We start from the raw sequence: 20,602 nt of genomic DNA on the forward strand, positions 1-20,602 counted from the left end.
GAGGCTGGATGAGGTATGTGTGTTATGAGTGATGGGAGGGGGAATACTGAGATGGAGAGGCGGGTGGTGGGGGCTGGGTAGTGGTCATGGCTCTGGCACCCCCTTGTCCTGGCCTGGACCCCTCATCCTATTCCCAGCAACCCGTCCTCCCACCAATACTGCACCTGCTGCCCCACTCTGCCTGCCCTAGTGCCCCGGGCCAATACTGGGGGAGGCATGCTAAGCACCCACATCAGGGCCATCCCCCTCATTAGCACCAAGGGCCCCCAGGAGAGGGCCCTGTCCCCCACTTCTACAGCAGGGACTGGGACAGCTGCCTCTCTAGAGCAGGAGCGTGGCACCCCTGAGTCTCCCTGGCTCCTCCCCCACCATGTGTGCTCACTCACACATTCACGCCGAGAAACACACACACACATGCCCCACATCACGGAGAGTGAGGGGGAGGGGTCAGGGAGTGGAGGGGGGGTCACAGCTCATATGATTGGGGAGGGTGGGGGGATTCCCAAGTGCCTGTAGGAAGCCAAGGCTGTTCAAGGCCTTTTCTCCACTGTGTCCTTGGCTGAGAATGCGGATGGAGGGGTAGGGGTGGGGATGGAGGAACGGGATGGGGAAACAGCAGACAGGTCAGGAATTCCACTGGGCCCCCAGGCATGGGAGGAAGGTACAAGAGGGCTTACCCATGGGACTGGAGTAATACAGGAATCAATACTCCGGGAGAGGAGAGGATAGAGACAGACAAAGACAGCAGGGCAGCCCAGGGCCCGAGGGGGTCGGGGCAGGCACATGCACAGGTGACAGCGGATGCTCCTGCAGGCCCACCACCCCCATTGGAACACCTGAACAGTGGGGGAGGGACAGTGTCCTGACGGGGCAGCATAGCCTTGCCTTCCCATGCGTTGTGTGTGTGTGTGTGTGTGTGTGTGTGTGTGTGTGTGTGTGTGTGTGAAGGGGGCTGTGGCAGGCTGAGGATCAGGGTGGGGTGGCAGGTCCCCACTGCTTAAGACATTTTTGCCCCAATAGTGCAAAGCGCAGGAAGCCCTGGCACCCCTCCCCCCACCCCCTGCCCCATTCCCCATGGCTTCCGGGGGCATCTATGTCCACCCATCCATCCCTGCCGACATGCAGCCCTGAGCCCAGTGCCCTCTGGTCTGCTCTGTCCCTTCCCCCTCCCCTCCCCCACCCATGGGAGGGCCACCTCCTCCCTCCCTCTCTCCCCTGAAGATTGGGCGATAGCCCAAGGGAGGAGGAGGGCAGCTCACCCAAGTGCAGACCAACAGAGCACTCCTCACCAGGAGGGTGGGAGGTGGCTCAAGCCAAAGTCCCTGAATTAGAGAAAAAAAGGGGGATAAGGGGGTCCCAGGGGCAGAGGGGCAGCTGGCATAAAGAGCTTCAAAGAAAAAGGAAGAGCACCAACCGCCCCCTCCCCCAGGGCCCCAACTAAGTGCCATTTATCTAAACGCCCCCCTTACGGTGCCTGCCTGCCCAGAGCCTGGGTTAGCCATTTAGTAGGAATCGGGAGGAAGGAGGACAGAGGTTAGAGAGAGCCCAGCAGACAGACGGGAAACAGGGAAACAGAGTCCTAAAGGGGTGGAGGCTATGGGAGACGCTCACACACACCCCAGCTACCCAGTGCAGCAGCATCTGGATTGGAACTAATACTGCAGGATGCAAGGAGGGCAGGAACTTGAGCCACAGTTTTTCCTGTGTAGGTGCCAAGGCGTGGAAGGAGGGGGGACAGGGAGAGGCCCCTAGGGCCGGGCACTTGGAAGGGGAGCTGTGTGGGCAGCAGGGCAGGCTGGTAAGGGGCCAGCTGGCATCCAGCATGAGAGGTAGATGGAACTCAGCGGGCACGAGTGGCAGAGAGCAGAGGAAGTCCTGGGTGGGGGTGCCAAAGGGGCACAAAAGGAGGGGCAAGGCAAGGGGGTGGCCAGGACCCTGTTGTGTCAACTCACAGCTCTGATCGGCAGCCCTACCCTGGGGGATCCGGTGTGGGGGACATTTCTCTCTGATTTTGGGGGAGGAGGGGCAGCTCTCAAAGTGCATGGGGTGGTAAGGGGGGTGCCTCCCCGCTGGCCAGCCTCAGTTAATAACTTAATATCATCTCTCTCTCTCTCTCTCTATCGCACACTCTTTTTGTCTTTTTCTCTCTGTCTAGTTTTTCTTCATTTATCTTCTCCCCTTGTTGGGTTTCCAAAGTGCAGTTAAAATGACCATAGTTTTAACCTGCAGGGGAGGAGCCAAGCTAAGCCATTCTTTGCACCCAGGCATCTGGGGAAGTAGAGAAGTTCCTCAACCTGAAGGGGAAATCTAGGCCAAGGAAGTGGGTGGGGGGCTCTCTCGTGTGTGTGTGTGTAGGGGATGAGCTGAGGGCACTGTCCCCCATCCCACTTTCCTCCCTCCCCTACAGTCAAAATGGCTTGTCCCCTCTTAGTCCTCCTTCCCTTCCCCTACCTTCATAAAGGACGGGGTCCTGGGAACTGCAGGACACGGTTCCCCCAGCCTCCCACACTGTCCTTTTCATAGCAAGTTCATTGTTTGCCCTGTCCCAGGGCTGGAGGTTCTGAGGAGGGACCTGGGCAGTGCGGGTGTGTGTGTGGGAGCTGAATCTATCCAAGGACGAGAGGAGGAGAGAAGAGGTGTGGGGGGTCTCCCTCAGCCCCCGGCTCTGCCCTTCTCTCCAGCTCCTCCCCACCAGCTCCGCACACCCTCTGGCCGCCTGAGGCTTTAGACTTCCTGATCCTCAAAGACCTCGAGGAAGAGTGGGGGGAAGAGTTCGGTGGGGCACTCGACTTTCATGTGGAGGAAGCGGCTGGCGTGGCAGGCCCCGATCATGCGGAGGTCAGTCACCTTCATCAGCAGCTTGGGCCAGAAGTGCGGAATGTTGTGTTTGCGGTGGTTGACGTAGTGCTCGAACGCCAGCAGGTACGCCTCCTGACTCTTCTCGATCTTGTCCACACACAGCAGGCCCGAGCGGTCTGCAGGGAAGGCAGGCCAGGAGGGGTGAGTGGCCGAGGGCCTGGGAGACAGGAGAGAGAGGACAAGAGGCGAGACAGAGCCAGAGAGGGGACTGGGGGCTGGGGGTACAAAGGGGTATGGTGGACACACGAGGAGGACAGGGGGACAGAGGTGGGTCTGGGAACAGAGAGGAGGTTTGGAGATAGGGGAGGACTGGGAGTACAGAGAGAAGGCTGGTAGTCATAGAGGTGGGGTGGGAGTGGGAGTAGGGAGCGGACTGGGGGACAAGAGAAGGGACTGAGAGATAGAAGAGGGAACGGGAGAGAAGGTAGAGGAGAACAAAGGAGGCATGGGGAACAAAGGGTCTGTGAGTGACAGAGAGGATGGGGGCAGAGGGAAAGAATGGGGCGAAGGCTGGGTAAGGAACACAGCAGGGACTGGGAAGCAAGAGATGGGCCTGAGGAACAGGGTGGGGGATGGGGACAGAGGATGCCCTGGATGACAGAGAGGTAGACTGGGGGAAAGAAGACAGAAGAGGCATGTTTCGGGGTCAGAGAAGCTGGGGAGCAGAGAAAAACTGTAAGATTAGGAAGGGGACAGCAATAGGCCCAGGGTCTAGCCAAGCTCCGGGGCCCCTGGAGGTTTCCAAGTCCTCCCAGCAATCGGGGGTACCTGTTGACATTAGCAGCACAGCCTGCAGCAGAGCCACTTCCGTGTCATCCAGGTTAAAGGCAGAGAGTGACTTGCCCAGTTCAAAGATGGCATCAGAGACCACACCCAGGCCACCATTCTTGAGCTGCTCCCGCTTGACAGCCATTTCCCCACTCAGCGTCAGGGTGTCACTCTCGGGGTCATAGCGGACAGCCGCCCGCAGGGACATGATCTCCATGCAGCACCCCTTCAGGAGGATGATCTGGTCTTCACAAGGCAGCTGTGGAGTGGCAGGGCCACAGGAGCACTCAGCACAGCCTTCCCAATGTCCCTGAGTCTCCCTGAGAGCTCTGCCCTCAGCCAGTAACACAGAACATTAACCTTGTGCTGGGCCATGTCCCCGCTCTACTTCATTTAAAGCTCACAAATATGCCTATGAGTCAGGTTCCATCACTATCCCCAGCCCCACTGCAGAGGAGAAGACTGAGGTACAAGGGATTTAGGTAATCTGGCCAAGGTCACATAGCTAGTACGGTAGCTTGTCTCCAGAGTCAGTGCTCTGAAAAATGAGAACTTTTGGGCTGGCGTAGAGTTGGGATGGACAAGTAGATGTGGGGGGAGAGGGGCTGGGAGCCTGGCTTGTGCTGGAGATCAGCTAGCCCTAGGTGTGCAAATGCATCCACATGCGTGTGTGTGTGTGTGTGTGTGTGTGTGTGTGTGCGCGTGTGCGTGCGCGCGCGCGCGCGCGCGCGTGCGCACTGAGCACATGCTGGGACTGGGTGCCCTGCGGAGCAGCTCCGTTCCGTTTTCCCTCCAGCACCACACCATGTCTCTCTTCACATCTGCCACTCACCTCGGAGAACATGGGCAGTTTTTTGGCAAAGTCCACCACACGGGTGATGGCTGGGGTAATGATCTTGGTAAACTCGCTGAAGGCCTCTAGGTCCACCTTGTCTCCGTCTGGCATGGAGACGATGGGTGACTGGCCAATGTCATCCGGCTAGAGGGAGAGATGGGGGTCAGCTGGGCCTGCAGACCCCTTGCAACCTCTCACTGAGGCTCCCTGCCCACCAGGGGGAGCTCCAAGGCAGCTTGGGGAAAAGGGGCTGCCAGTACCTGGTCCCAGCCCTAAGACTTTTCCTTCACCTTGGGGTGGAGGACAGACCAGAGCCAGAGCTCTAAGTCTGCTAATAATAACAATAGTAATAACAGAAGTAGCAGCAATGTAATCGTAATAGTAGCTATAATTATTGAATATTTAATATGTGATCTGGCATTAGTCTACATGTTTTACATATCTTGTTTAATCCTTACCACATTATAATATCCACTATTTCACAGGTGAGGAAACTGAGGCATAATGCAGCTAAATAATAACAACAAGGTCACATGACTAGTGCCTGGTAGAACCAGGCTTTGAACCCAGGCAGACTCCAGACTGTTACACACACATCTGCTTGGTACTGGAGCACCTGATCTTAACAGTGAATTGTTCCACCCTGTGGCACACTCCATCAGGAAACAGGGGCCAGTTTTTTGCCTTCCCCCACCATGTACAATCAATTGTCTGTCTCCTTCCAAACTGACCATTCACTTGGCAATCAGTTTTGCCTGCCACCCAGCAGGTGCTCAAAAATACTGTTATGTAACTACGTCTTCACCCTGTCCTCCCAGTCACTGTGGGCAGTAAAAAGAGGAGGGGCTGCCCCTGCTCACTGGAAATTCCACGAGGAAGGCAAGGCCCTATCTTCATGGAGCTCCCAATCAGATGCAACAGGCAGGACCCAGATAGCAACGATATATACACAGGTATACAGAGCCAGGACCGCCAAGGTGTGGAGAGAATCAACTTTGGGTGGGATTAAACTAAGAAGCCTTCCTGGAGGAGGCAAGACTCTGAGCTCGTTGCTCTCTCTGCCACTTGGCTGTTGCCCTCTCCACGCCTCCTGTCTCCTTACCAGGAATTTCCGCCTCTGCTTCCAATGGCTGCCCTGGGCATTGGTGCTGCGATGGGCTTCTGTGGCAACATGGATCAGATCCCACTCTTCGGGAGTGGGCTCTGGTCTCTGCTGCAGTGATCGAATCATCTCTTCCTTCCGCCGCCGCTCTCGGTTCTGCTCAATCAGCTTGCGCTTGGCTACCCGCTTCGAGTCGTCTAGAACCACTGTGAACAGAGAGACACAGGCCCTTTGCATGGAACTCTCCATCTCCTCTCTACAATCCTCTCAGAAACTACTCTTCCTAGTGTATGGGCTGGGGAAGTTAATTCCCAAATCACCTAGCAGTTGGGTGACACAAACTGGATCATCATTAATCACTGGGGCCATGTCCACTCCAATTTGGGCTGATCCAGAGGGACATCATGTTCTGGTCTAACAGGCTGTGGTGACAGTAGTTACTAGAAGATCCTGCCACCCAATCCCTAGCCTATGAAAGATGCCCTCTCTCGTCTAGAACTGGGGTTCCTTCCCTGGGAGTCAGGAACAATGTGCTAGGGTGGGAGCTCAGGGTTTGGGAGTCCTTTCTACCTAACAACTCCCTCCCTAAGGCCCTCGGGAAGGGAAAGGCAGATGGGTCCGTGTGCAGGGCCCACAGAGGGATCCTGTTTCCTCTTCCCCAGGGATGAGGACAACAGGGACCAAGACTCTGAACATTCCACCATCAGTGTGACCTGGATTGGACTGTCACTCTGCCTTGTGGGCCCAGAGGGCACCTGGAAGAGATCTGCCATCCCTGAACTCAACCCCACCCATCTGACTCAATCCCCCTCACCCGTCCCCTTACAGTCCATGGCCATGCCCACGGCGATGCACTTCTTGAAACGACACAGCTGGCACTGATTGCGGGTGATCTTGTCAATGACACAGCAGCTGTCATATTTGCAGGAATAGGTGGGATGGAGGTTCTTCTGGATTGTGCGGCGAAAGAAGCCCTGGGGTGGGGGGAGATGGGGCACACTGTGATCACAACTTCCCTTTCCTGAACCAACCATGCAGTTCACTGAGGGACGAAGAAGGCAAAATCAGCCAGGGAACCTGGCATTCTCCTGACACTACAAGCCCAGGATATCTGAGAAATACATGCCCTCAGTGCCCAGGCTGCTGAGAGGTGCGGGTGCATGGGCAGCGGTGGGGGCAGAGATGACTACAGTGAGCAGCTTTGGGCCTAGACTGGTGGGAGGTGCTATGAAGCCTAAAGGAGCAGCAGCCTTAGACACCCAATTAATACCTTATTTTCCATTTTGCTAAATGACTCTAAAAACACCACTGACCCCAAAACCATCCTCATATGCTGCCTGTTGTCCATGCACATGGAATTCATAAAACAGGGGGTCCAAAAAAGTCTAGCATTGGGTAGAACAGAACATTCTAGTAGCTTGAACAGAAAATTTTCCATTCTATCAGGATTAGTCTTTGCTTTAAAGGAAAACCCTCAAGAATCAAGATGGTAGCAATGCTACGGAGAGCTAATATTTGTTGAATGCTTACTATGTGGCAGGCTCTTAGCAAAGATAAACCCTTTTCATGCATCACCACATTTAACCTTCAGGACAAACCCATGAGGTAGGAACTGTTACTGCTAGAAACAGTAACAGTTCTATTTAGCAGACGAGGAAGCTGAAACTTGGAGCAACTAAGCAAATTGCCCAAAGTCACACGGCTAAATGGGCAGCTGAGCCAGCTCTGGGCCTCATGTATGGGGCACCAAGGTCTGAGCTCTCAGATTCTGGGGTGCATGAAAGTCACCTAGAGCACTCACGAAAGATAGATTCCAGGGCCTTGCTCCAGATCTGCAAAATCACTTTCTAGGGCTGGGGCCAAGGCATTTCTGTCTTTTTAGGGTGCTCCCTTGGGACTCAGGCATCCTCGAGGGTGAGGATCCTTGCTCTACGCTACACTGCTTGTATTGCTTCCAGGAACACTGCTATGGAACTCTACATTCCTGGTGGTCTTGGTTTGGTTGACACTAAGAAAGAGAGAAACTTCCAGCCTCAACACATTTTAAAATTATTCTGTTTCTTAGAAGGTCTTACATTTTCAGGAAGTGATCTCAGGAGAGCCATGCAGGTTGAAATGACCAAAGTGAAATTTAATTAGGTCTCCACAAGCCGGTGACCTTGTCCCCTTTGCCCAGGAAGAACCTGCCATCCTCTTTCTCTGTTCCTCCACCACTGACTCTCACCCTTTCAGGTGCATCAGAAACACCTAGGGAGCCTATTAAAAGGCAGATTCCCGGGCTCCACCACAAAAAGGTCTGATTGAGTAGGGGTGCGGTGAGACCTGGAATCTGCATTTTAAATAGTACTGCAGGTGGTCCAATAACCTCATTTTGTAAACCGCTGATGTTTGTTTCACGTCTGTCTCTCTCTGATAGGCTTTGAGCAGCTTGAGGGCAGGGCATACACTGCACCCTTCACACTTAATACGCTGATTGGATGGATGGCAGCTGACGTTTATCAAGTGTTCTTATGTGCCTGGCACTGCTTTAAACACTCCATGTGAATTATCTCATTTAATTCTCTCAACAACTCTATGAGGGAGGTAGTACGATTATCCCTGTTTTATAGGTGAAGAAACTGAGGCTCAGAGAGGTTAGGCAATTTAGTTGTGAGTGGTACAGCAGGGATTATGAATGAATAAACGAATGCATGAATGAGTAAGAGAGAAGAAATGATGACATAACAGGTGGGCTTTAGGTTTCATGTTTATAGAGCTTATCCGTCGTGCCAAGGGCTGAGGGACTTAAACGGAGGGAGTTGGGGGCTCAGGTCGTGGGGAGGGGGCAGGAGATGGTTTCCATACCTTGCAGCCCTCACAAGTGATACAGCGGTAGTGATAACCGGTTGCCTTGTCCCCACACACGACACACTGCTCGTCTTTGTCCAGGTAACTAGGGATATACCCTGAGAGGGAGGAAAGGATGGAGGCAGGCAGGCACGGCTGGGAGCCCCAACAGAGAGGCACCTGCACTCTCCCCATCTCTCAACTTTTCCTTTCTGGCCCATTTCCTAGCCCAGCCTCCCTGATGGGTTCTTTGTCTCCAGGTAGAGTTCTAGAGACATACTGGAGGTAATCTTGACCATCCCCTTCACTAGGAACATAGAGAGTTTCAGTTCTGACTGCCCATTCAGGGCTTTTTTCTTGCTCTAAGGGGCAGAGGATGGCAGAGAGGGAAAAACAAACATCAGCAGCTCATCTCAGGAGAATACAGGCCCAAGGTCCTCCGGCGCAGGCCCTGACTCTAGTGCTGGCCTTAGGTGCGGGGTTGGTGTGGGGGGGTGTTATGGAAGAAGGGAAGAGGCCCGTCCTGACCTAATCCATTCCCCAAAGCTGGGCATACCCCTCATCACCCCTTCACTCCCAGACATGTCTATCCCAAGCCCTCTAGAAGGCTCTTTCCCTGGGACACAGGAGCTGCTGGCACAGGCCCAAGCCCAGAAGAGGCGTGGCCTGCAGTTTGTGGGGGTTGGGGGTGGGGAGAAGGGGCACATGCAGCCAGGCTCACCTGACATGCTGGTTTTCAGGGAACATTGGCCGTTCTTTCTTTTTCGCTTTCCATCTGGTGACCTGGCACTGGGTGGGGGCAAAGTTGGCAGAATCACAGAGCAGTCTTTGGGCAGCCCCCTTCTCATCTGAGAGGCTTATACAACCCCCCAGGCCCAAGTCCCTCCATCTTGTGTCCTCATTCTACCTCCCACCCCCAGGTCAGCTGACAAAGCTTAGAAGGGTCCAGCTATCTGGAAGCTGCAGGGAAGAGAGATAAGGGGCTTGGCTGGGGCACAAGCATGTTCTAGGGCCCCAACACACACACACACACACACACACACACACACACACACACTGCAGACCTTAAGCACCCATAATCCACAGGACATCCACATATTTAAGCTTTCAGTGCACGACAAATGTGCTGAAAGAATCCTCAGGATATGCTTAAAGCTATGTAACCTTTAGAACACACACATATATGAGCAACATAACACCAGCACATATGAACAACTATGCAGCCTTCAGTATAAAACCAAGTATGGTAAATAAGCACCAAGATCTACATATCTATGTAACTTTCAGGGCATTCTCAAATGTGTTCTATGACCTCCAGGATAAGCCCATTTGTTACACAACCCTCTGGACCGGCATCTAATAATACCACTCCCTCCCCCAAGTGTGAACATGTGCTTCATATCTGGGTCCTACACACATGCTGAATAACCTATAGCAATTGAAAACACTAGAGTCGCCCTGTTCACTGCCTCCACTTAACAGAGCAGCACAGAGAGGCCCCACTTGTGCCTGGTGACACCATGTGTGGGAGTCAGAGCCATAACAAGAACCTTGAGCCTCTCCATGCAAGGTATTATTAGCAACCCTCAGCCACTGCATATATGTCACCAAGCTCTCCACATACATGTTACATAACCTCAGCACACACAGGTTACATAACCCTTCTCCATGCATGCAAGGATTGTATAACCTCCCATACCCACCCTGCGTGTGGCATGTGGCACCACCCCTCCTCCTGGAGCGGATGCGGCTCCCAACACACTGACATAGTGACCTTGGCCAGAGTCACAATCACAGACAGCCTTGTGCTCCACGCCCCCTGGGGATTAACCTGTCTGCTTCCTTTGAGGCTGCAGGGTCAGGTCTCCCTATCGCCTTCTGGAGTGGTGGGTGCTGGGGAACTCAGGCCACCTAGGCCCTAGCTAAACAGGCCTCTTCAGCAATCACCAGACTTACAACCTCTGGGTGCAGTCCCATAGACAGCCACAAGGTGGCGCAAGGACATGGGGGAGGGGAGGACAGTGGAGGAGGGGCTGCAGTCCTGGAGGGACTGGGAACCAGTATTCCCGCCTTTCTCCAAGCCTTAAGGGCAGACCCTCCCAGACCCATAGAACTCTGAGGAAAGAGGTATAGAGCCTGCAAGTGACAGCCACACAGCAAATCATCCTTTTCAGAATCACCCCTGGGATGAGGCTTTGGGGGAGGGGGGATATCCTGGTGCCCTACCCAGCTGTGAGCCCATCCACTTCCTCCACCCCTGCCGGGACCCAGTCTTGGGCCCCAAGGCTTTGCCTGGTCAGGCCTCTGGCTTCCTGGCTCAGGATCTGATCTCCTAGGCAACAGCCAGCCACACTGCTCCCCAGAGCACCCCCACCCTACCCTCTCCCTGGCCATAGGCACAGGCTGTACCCAGCTCCTGGGGCACCATGCCAACTGGGACAGAGCTCTGTGCCACTTGGAGCTGATGGGAAAGGCAGAGACCCTCTGGGCTCCTCAAAGGCAACGCAGATCACAGGTAACCCATTGCTAGCTGTGTGTGCAGGGCTGACGTCTCACCCACGTGTAAGCAAAACCTTCATAGCTGGCATGCACTTCCACTTCCTGGGAGGAGCTCCATGGCAGTGCCCGCCCTTGACCATGAACAAGGAAGAACTTGTGGGGCTCCCAATAGATTCCAAGTATAAGCGTGGGCTGTGACCAATAGTTACCAGTGCATGGGCCCTGAAATGTCATGTTACATGCACCACGGCTTGTGGACCACATACCTGTGGTTAGATGGCGAAGGGGCTGGTAGGGAGAGGAAGAAAACAGAAAGGCTGTTTGGATCCCACATGCTCAGGTGAGGGCAGTGACGGTAGAGGGGATGCTGGGGGCATTGAGATTGCCCAGCACTGTCAAGGGAGGGGCCACATGCCTGCTGCCTATAATTACTCTGCTCCATATCACTCTCCCTTTCAGAATGGACATGTCCCAATCCAAGTGCCTAAGTCCCTGGACAAAGGTAGGCAGCAGGCTTGCTGGCCTCATGCCCCAGAGGTGCTTAAAGACAGTGCCTAAAAGACACCTTAGCTCCCTTTTTCCCAGCCAGGTGACCATGCCTGCTGCCTGAGAGCTGGCAGAACCTAGTTGCCGAACCCATTACCTGTTCTCCTCTGGGTCTGACCCACACTCCACCTTGCTTGGCTTCTGTTCCATTCACTTCAATTCCATCCAGGATGCCCTCCAGCACGCCAAGAGACTGGGGTGGGCACACTGGCCCCCCCGGCACGCCCACAGGCCACCCACCCCCCGCCACCCAGGCCCTAGGGCACAGCACCCATGGTACCCGCCTCAGCACTTGGCCTTTCACACCATGTCCTGCACCCCAAGGGGGGCAGGCGGTGGGAGGGGCCAGGGAGTAGCTGGTGGGAAGGCTGGGGGCAAGCTGGGTCTATGGGGGGTCCTGGGCTGGGGGCTGGGGAAGTAGCTTCGGAGTCTTGTCCTGTCCAGTGATCCCTGTGGAGAGAGGAGAGAGGAAGGGGTAAGAAGGTGGCCTTGTGGGGGTGGGTAGGATTCCCTTGGTGGCAACATTGGGGCTTTGGGGGCCATAACAAGATGGCAGTGGCACGGAGGGTAGCCACAGAGAAAGGAGCACAGCGACAGCAAGCAATGCTGGAGATCTGCACCCTAAGCCCCAGACACGAGGAGGCACGGGGGGAAGCGTGAGGTCTCCTGTGTACTCAGGAGCATGTCTCAGTCCTCAGATTCAAACAAATTCCTGGCCCTTAATGAGCAGTCTATAAAACATTAACTATTATTACCACCCCTCTAGTCAAGTTTTCCTAAAATTCATCAGTATCATAGAGGAAAGAGGGGTACAGAGACAGCCGTTTTCAGCACAGGCCTGAGGGTACCCGTGCAGGAAAAGGGGTATCAGGGCAGCACGCAGGAATCACAAAGGCCCATCTTGTTGCCTTCACGGAGAGACACAGCGAAAGCAGGGAGGAGCTATGAACCCCAACTCCGGCCCCTCAGAGACCCTAGAACTTCCCATACAAGGTCCCAGATCCCACTTCCCAGTCTGAGGAACTGACTTCTCATTTGGTTTAGTCGAGCTGCCACTGATCAGGATGGCGAGGGGAAGGAGATAGGAAACTAACACGTGTTGATGGAACAGATAATACGTGCCCTCCAAAGTGAGCATCAGGACTTTACAGATGAGGAAACTGAGTCTCAGAAAGCTTGATCATTCACTCAAGTTCCCACAGTTAGTCAGCAGGTGGCTCAGGGATTAACACCTCCTAGCCTGGCTCTCATGCTGGCCTTGCTCTGCTACCCAGAGTCCAGAGCAGTGTGAAGCTGGGCCCAGCCTGTCCTCAGCAGTGCACCTCCGACCGTGGGCTGTAGACCTGTAGCTTGCCGTCTGCATGCACACAGGCAGGTGTGGACATGTGGGAGGGGGACCAAGGGTGCAGCTCCCCACATGCAGCCTCCATCACGTGGCTGCTGCACCAGGGGCCTCACCCCTGGGCCCCCTCGCCCCACCCCTAGGGACTGATAAGGAGCAAGGGTGGGAGGAGAAGGGACAGATAAGTCTGGGGATTGGGCAGGGCTGGGCAGTGGGACAGGGCCTCTGAACCCAGACAAGCCCCCAGTGTGGGGAGTGTGGGAGGAGTATAGAAAAGTGGCCCATTCTGCCTCTGGTACCCCCCCAGACCAGGACTGGGCACTGGGGGCTGGACAGGAGACCGGGGGGGGGTGGCTCGAGCGGGGAGCCTTAGCCCAGGGAGCCATCAAGAAAGTAGGTCAAGTTTTTCTTGGCTTGTGGAGAAATTCCTGTTATAAATTTATAATGGCGTAGCCAGTCCTAAGGGGTGGAGGTAGGGGGAGGAGGATGAGTAGGTGGGGATGCCCAGGGGCTGGGCAGTGGGGCCTGCTGCTCTCAGCCAGAACAGTGAGGGGTAGGGGGCAAAGGCAGTTGTGGGGGTTGGGCTGGACAATAGGGGGCTAGTCTCTGTTTCCATTTCTATCTGTGCCAGTAAGGATTCACTTGGTCTGTCTGCATCTGAATGTCTCTCTCTCTCTGGGTCTGGGTGTCTCCCTGTCTCCCCCCCAGGCTGTGCCTCGGTGCTTGGCACACCCTGGCTGCGGTGCTGCCCCCGCCTGTCTCCTGCCCTCCTGGCACACTGCCACCACTTGTTTACAGAAGCTGGAAAAATCCACTCGCCAGCCAGAGGCCCAAGCGCCCCCGGGGAGGAGAGGAGGCAGGCACAGGAGTGGGCATGCTGAGAGAGGGGCAGCCCTGGGGAACAGGCCCTGGGGGCAGGCGAAGAGGGCCAGCGTGTGTAGGAATGGGCATTAGCCAGCTGTGAGCCAGGCCAGGCGGGGAACACTAGCATAGCCACATGGCATGGGCAGCTCCTGCCCCAGGCCATGGCTCTGGAGGACCCCCTCCCCTCACACCCCCACCACTACCAGTTCCTACAGGGCATACCTGGGGCAGTGCCAACCTAAGCCACCATGTTTACTTCCCCTTCCCCCTCCCCAGCCCAGCCTTAACTCCAAATGTGTCTGGGCACTGCCAAGGGCTTGCACGTGCCCATTGGGGGGAGGGGAGGCTCCCTCTCTGCTCCACCTCTGTGCCGAGCTGAACGGTGCCCTGGTGCCAGTCGGTACAGCCCAGGCTATGGTTAGCCCCTGGCAGTAGGCAGAGGAGCCAGGTGCTGCCCTCATAGCCTAGAGCACTCTCGCCTGGCACCTAGCAAAAGGCTGGAACCCCTGGGGACTCCAGGGATATACCTGGGCCTTTGAGGTGACACAGAGCCGAGGCAGAGGGCCCAGCATGTGGGGAGGTACAAACCACATGAGCCTGTGGTAGCTGTGGGCAGAAAAAGGTCAGTGGGGGGATGGGGCAGGGATACCCACCCTGAAGGGCAGCCTCTCTCCCCTCCTTCAAGAGTTCAGCTTAATTCCCCAAGCTCCTTCCTGGCACGTTTCCTGCCGAGGTGGAGGCTCAGCCCCAAGGAGGCGGAGCTAAGGGGTTCTGAGAGTAGGCTGGACAGCAGGACAGCAAGACCCACCTGTCGCTGGCCTGACCACCCACTCCTCTGCAGATAAGAGCTGCCGGGTGGCAGCGTGGGCAAGGTGCCCACAGAAGGGGAAGCATTTCATTAGATTTAAGTGCTTCTGCAAGCAGGGGGAGACAGGGACAAGAGGCCAATGCGGCATCCATGGGCACTGCGCCAGGGCCCACTGCTGGTCTGTCCCACTCTGCAGTCCTGTGGATCTGAGGGACACCCCCAAAGGACTTCTGGGGCTGCCAGAGGGGACTCTCTGCCCCCAGGATCCAGCCCCAAATACCAAACACACTAACCCTTCTGAGTATCTGCTCTTAGCTTTGACCCCACCTTCCTGGGGCCCCTGAACTTTGTCCTCCGTGCTCTGAAGAAAGCCCAGCCCTCTTTCTTGCCAACCACAGAGAAAGACACACACGGAGGGGGCTGAGAAAGGGGGAGAAAGAGGAGAAAGAGAGGGGAAGAAAGATGGGGAGGGGAAGAACAAAGAGACGGGGCAGGGATGGGAGGGCAGAGTCAGGGATGACAAGGACGAAAGGGAGCAACGAGATGGGGGCTGGAAGAGAAGGGGTGAGTTGGAGAGGAGGACAGGAGAAAAAAGATGCACGAAGGAAGGGGGAGACAAAGAGAAAGGTAACAAAGAAAGATGGGTGGGGGGTGCTGCATGCCCCGCCTAAGTCCCACCCCATGAGGCTGGGGGGAGGGGGGAGCAGGAATGGTTTCCACGGTGACAGCTGGTTCTTGGTGGCCTGGCATGTGGGCTATTAATAGTGCTGTGAGTAGGTTCGCACCTCCCTCTCCCTTTCCCCTCTGCCTGCTGCCAAGGTGGGGGGAGATCCCCCCCCCCAATTATCCGGCACTGATGCCCTGACTCCATACCATGGGAGCCAAGAAGGGCAAAGCTAAGGGGCCAGGGCAGCCACTGCAGTCCAAACACACACACAGGTGCACACACACACACACAGGGGCACGCACAGGCAAACAGGCATCTATGTGCAGACACTGCTCCCCACCCCTGGGCCAATGTGGGCTCCCACGGGCAGCCACAAAAACCAATAGCCCTTGGGAGTCTGTGGCGATGGTGGAGCTGCAGCACCAACACATGCCCCTACATTGCAGGGTACATGCCTCTAGGGCTGGGACCTCTCTCTCCTTTCCCAGAGCCCCCCTGTTCTATTTGCAGGTATGGATTGAGCAGGGTTGCCCCACCCAACTCTCTGTTATTCTAGTGCCAGGAAAGAGAGGAGGAGTGCAGGCGGGAAGGAAGGCACTATGTGGCAGGTGTGATGTGGCAGAGGAGCATGCACAGACTCAGGGTGCCAGTTTGGCAGGCAGGCGTGGGGAGGCAGGAAGGGAGGGAGGCAGCACCCCTGGTGGGTTCTCACTGGGCCCCCAGGAGATGGGATTCTGAAGCTTAAGGGCAGTGACCGGGGAGTCTGATCTAGCCACTGTGGGGCCTTAGAGGCTACAGAATGGGAGACGGGGGTGGGGATATATGTAAGGGGGAGATTGGTCACTTAAACAAAGGATCCTCTGCACCCCCCCACCCCAAAAGAATATAACAGGAAACTCCCCCCTGCAGGCCAGAGACAGAAAGACATAAACAGCAGCTTTGACTTGGGCCAGACGCCCAGTATTAACATCAAAGACTGCTTCCCACCCCTCTCCCCCATAACCCCAGCCACCTGCTGCTCTCCTCTCCCTCCTCCTCCACCCCAGGTCAGCTTCAGTTGGGCATCAAGGTGAGTGGCCAGGTCTAGGGGTCACCCCCTTGGTCACATTCATCCCCTAAGCCCATTAATGGATGGTTGTGCTCACACCCATACGCAAGAGCTCAGCCCCCTCCTTACCAGCCCATAGCACCTCATGCCCCCTGCCCCAATTCCCCTCAGGAATGGAGGCAGTACATCCAAGTAGCCAAGAAGGCAGAATTAGGAGCACCCCCCCAAGCTGGGCAGGACACATTCTCCCCACCCTCCCCCCAGCAGCCAGCGGGTAATTGGAGCTGGGGCAGCTGAATGCTGGAGCCATGAATGTCACAGGGCCAAGGCGCTTGCTGCAGATGGCATCATGGGCACAAGGCTTGGGGTCCTCCCTCCTCATTCCCCTCTTCTAAGGCAGTAGAAGAAGTTGCCTGCAAGCCCTGGGGAGCATCACCCAGTAGGGCAGAGAATGGTGGAGCGGAAAGAAAGGCAGAGGCGGTCTCTAGGGATGGGGAGCTAGCCCCCTTTCCAAGCAGAACTGGCAGAAGCAGAGAGACAGAGACAGAGACAGAGCGAGGGAGGCAGAGGCAGAGGAGAGAGGGAGGCAGTAGGGAAGGAGGGAGGAAGGAGAGCGCGCGAGACGCGGGGCGAGGGGGAGCGGGAGAGCGCGCGAGTGAACGCAGCGCAGTCTCGGGCACACACACGGACACGTGCAGGCACACACACTCACCCCGCATGCGCAGAGCCGCAGGGCTCCCGTTCCAGGAGATATTCAGAGCCCTCCCCAGCCCACACATGCACAAAAACACTCTCACGTGGATGGGTGCACAACATACCCACTCACTGATGTGTACAAAAATGCCGATAGCCACCCAAGCCTAGTGTCCCCATCCCCCCGCCTTGGTAAAAGAGAAAATGAACCAGGCGGCTACGGCTCTGGGAGCCAAGAGCCCAGCTCTTCCTTGGGAGAGGAAGACAGGAGGAGGAGGAGTCGACTGAGGGCTTGGTCTGATCACGCTGCTCCTTGCCACCGTTGGGGAGAGTAGCTGCGCCATCGGCACTAACCTTTAACCCCCAGCCCCTGGCCCCCAGACTGAGTGCTCACCCCCAAAGCCGGGGAGAAAAGATAGCATTTCTTGGGCACCGTAAACGCCCATCTTGCTCCCCTTGTCTAAACAACGAACTTCTGACTCCTTCCTCTGGACCATGTGACACAATGGCATACAGGAGGGAGGTCTCCTTAGGTACCCTAGCTTTGGCCTGCCAGGTGACGCAAAGGTGAAACCACAGGCACCTCCACCGCACACCAGCCCCAGACGCCTCAGTGAGAGACCGAGAACTTTCTCTGGGTCCAGGCAGCATGTGTATCCACAACCTGGGGCGTGTCAGGCCCTGGGAGGAGAGGAGAATCCACAGGCATTGCTTACCATGCCAGGAGGTGACAAGGACTGAACACAGGTGTCATTCCACCTCATGTTATGTACCCCTACCCTGAGTGAGGTAGGCATCATTGACTCCAGATAATGAAAACCCAGGCCCAAAGTCATACCACTGGTGAACAGCACCAACCCACCCTCCCATCTCCTAGCCAGTGCTCCTGCCACCACGGCCATGCCTGCCTGCCTCCCTCCCCAAGAGCACAAAAGTCCCCCAAGCACTTCTGCAGCCATGAGAACTAGAATTCGATTAGCTCCCACTCCAAAGGCTCCCCAGCTGCCCCACCACAAGGCATTCCCCACATTGTCCTTGCTTCACCTTGAAGGGCAGGGGCTGGATAAAAGGGGACTGGGGGAGAAGGGATCCTTATCACCAGGCTCACACAGGGAAAGAGGCAACCCAGGACAGATCCTGGATCTTAAGGGGCTATGTCTACCACGCCAGTCCTTACTCAGTGCCTCATTTTCTCTCTGCCACCCACCCTTCACACTAATGCCACTTGGTGCAGGGAAGGGGGATCTGGCATCTGTCAGCCATGGCTGGGTCCTGGTAGGAAAGTGGGCCCCCAGGGAGAGGAGGGGTGCTACCTCCTCCAGGGGAGAAGGGAACTACTTTCCTTCTTATGACTCTCTCCCACCCTTGGCGCTCAGACTTGTCCCAACAGAGATGCAGTGATGCCCAAATATTCATGTATGTGCCCCTAGCTGGTGAGGTGTGTCCCAGGCAGAGAAGCTGAGATGCCAAGGGCTCCTTTCAAGCTAAAAGATGAGAGTCAAAGTTCTTTTATTTTTTCGGTGGCTGTCCTGTACAGTGATTCGAATCCTTGACCTTAGTGTTACGATACCTGGCTCTAACCAACTGAGCTAACAGGCCAGCCCTGGCTCTTTACAAAAACATGTGGGGAAAAGAGAAATGACACAAAGGGTGAAGAGGCTGGAGATTGGAGACCACTCCCCCTGCCCTAATCCTATTCCTGTGATGTCTAGGAGATCCAATTCTTTGCCAAGAAATCCAGGGGATCCCAGGCCAACGCCTTCTACATCCATCGTAACAGCTAACACATACACCTCGTTATGAACCAGGCACTTTTTTAAAGCATTTTATGTATTCTAATGTCTCTAATCCTCAAGAAGCTAAATGAGGGTAGATGTTATCCCCAATTTACAGATAAGGCAAGGGAGAAGTTCAATCTTTTGTTCAAGGTCACACAGCCAGCAAATGGCAGAACTGGGATTCAAATCCAGGCAGTCTAACTCAAAAAAAAAAAAAAAAAAAAAAAATCCCCACTCTTAACCACGATGGCATATTACCATATTACCTGCTAAAGGAAAGATACTTTGTTCTTTCATCCGGCTATTTGTTCCCTGTGACCAAACCTCAGTTTTCCCTTCTGTAGCAGCCCATGGATTCTCTACAACACACTCATCACCAGTGCCTCCTCATCCAAGTAGGCCAAGGCTAGAGGGGAGCAGAGCCAGAAATGCTTGGTAGCCCCTAGGCTCTGGGTCTCCTGCCCCAGTGCCTCTGGTCAAATTCCCCCTCTGGAAGAGTTGCCCTTTCTGCCCACTCTGGGCTGAAACCTGCACTCATGAGTGAGAGAGTGTCACTCAGCCCCGCACATTGTCTGGGCAGCTGTACCCTCAGAACCAGGCCCTGAGGCTAGGCAAAGAGGACACAGCTGTCGGGCATCTCAAGAGGTGGGTCTCAGCTGTCAGGACGTGGAGAAAGGCCATTGTGAGTCCCGCCAATGGACCCAGCTCAGCCGGGTCCTGCCAACTCCCACCACTGCCCAAGGGGGCTAATCTTCTCCAGCTTGGGTCAGTGGGTGGGGAGCCTTCTCATTGGCCTGTTTAGGAGCCAGCTAGCTGCAGCCTGCACTCTGAGGGCTCCCACAGCACTGGTGTCCCCAGGCTGTACCTACCAGCCTGAGGGTGTCCACATGGGCAGTCACTCACTGCCCCCTTCATTCCCCCATTCTCAGCCCCCAAAACTTGCTGGCACAGCTGCAGCACTAAGGAAGTGCAGGATGTCCTGAGCAGCCAGCTGAGCCCCCCACCCCCCACCTCCCCCCCCAACCTCGAGCTGACCCCAGAGGTGGGTGGGGCAGAGGGGCGGAGCTTGAGTATTAACAACTGGAAAAGTATGAAGACTTTGGCTGCCAGTTCCCAGCTCTGAGAAAAGAGGTTGTGGCAGAAACAGAGACAAGGACAGGGGTGAACGGGGGTAGTGACAGGGTGAGAGAGAGTTACAGACTGGCAGAGAAACAAGGAGAGGGAGAATCAGACACCACAAGAGAGAGCAACAGAAAGACAGAGTTAGAGAGAAATTCCAAGTCAAAAATACACATCACTCAACACAGACACTCGCCAGCATACAGCCTCCTCAGGGAAGCTTCCAAGTTTGGACAGGAGGGCTGAGGTGGGAAAAGGGGCCAGACTCATGGTGGGAGGCAGGAACTCAACTCGTGGTGAGTTTCCCCAGGAAAGGCCCAGGCAAATAACCTATAGCAGGGGCAGCTAGATCCCCATTAGCTTTTAGGGTAGGGATGAGAGCCGCTCCCTGGGAGCCAGCTCTCTCTAAGACACCCCCTTCCCCAGTAGCCAGGACAATCCCAGCTGCTAAAGTCACTGGACACTGCTTTGGGCCTGTGACTCGGCCCTCTGAAACCCCCTGCACCCACTGTCTTTGCTCTTGTTTCTCTGTACCTGCAAAAGAAAAAAAAGGCCCATTCCCACACAGTGGCCAAGCCTAGAGGAAGAAGACAGGAGGAAGCTGGTGGGGAGGACTGTCATTATGTGCATGTAGGTGTATGCCTGGCTGCACGTGCTGCAATGCGTGTATCTGGGGTTGTCAGGACACCACTGTCGGTGTGGACCTGCGACCGTGTGGACCCGAGCTTTGTGAACTCATTCTGCACCTGAGTCTATAGAACTGTGTGCAAATGAGTGCACCTGTGTCTGGAGTTCCCACAGTCACTCAACTAACAAGTATTTACAGAGCACGCCCTGTTCTAGGCTCT

The 20,602-nt window shown here is 55.5% G+C and overlaps 1 protein-coding gene across 1 annotated transcript in view; it reads right to left on the bottom strand.

The window, feature by feature from the left end:
* Window positions 1–14: 14 nt before the first annotated feature.
* The window catches only part of THRA (thyroid hormone receptor alpha), a 22,443-nt gene continuing 1,855 nt past the window's right edge, over window positions 15–20,602 (bottom strand). The window contains exons 2-9 of the mRNA XM_063110578.1: window positions 11,533–11,885; window positions 9,112–9,179; window positions 8,409–8,509; window positions 6,391–6,538; window positions 5,565–5,770; window positions 4,460–4,606; window positions 3,628–3,886; window positions 15–2,975 (exon numbers count right to left, since the gene is read on the bottom strand). Coding sequence (XP_062966648.1) covers window positions 2,725–2,975; window positions 3,628–3,886; window positions 4,460–4,606; window positions 5,565–5,770; window positions 6,391–6,538; window positions 8,409–8,509; window positions 9,112–9,179; window positions 11,533–11,585 — 1,233 coding nt within the window. The 5' untranslated portion in view covers window positions 11,586–11,885 and the 3' untranslated portion in view covers window positions 15–2,724. The remainder of the gene's footprint in view (window positions 2,976–3,627; window positions 3,887–4,459; window positions 4,607–5,564; window positions 5,771–6,390; window positions 6,539–8,408; window positions 8,510–9,111; window positions 9,180–11,532; window positions 11,886–20,602) is intronic.

The sequence above is a fragment of the Cynocephalus volans genome, chromosome 10 (genome assembly GCF_027409185.1).
Source record: "Cynocephalus volans isolate mCynVol1 chromosome 10, mCynVol1.pri, whole genome shotgun sequence".
Taxonomy (NCBI): Eukaryota; Metazoa; Chordata; class Mammalia; order Dermoptera; family Cynocephalidae; genus Cynocephalus; species Cynocephalus volans.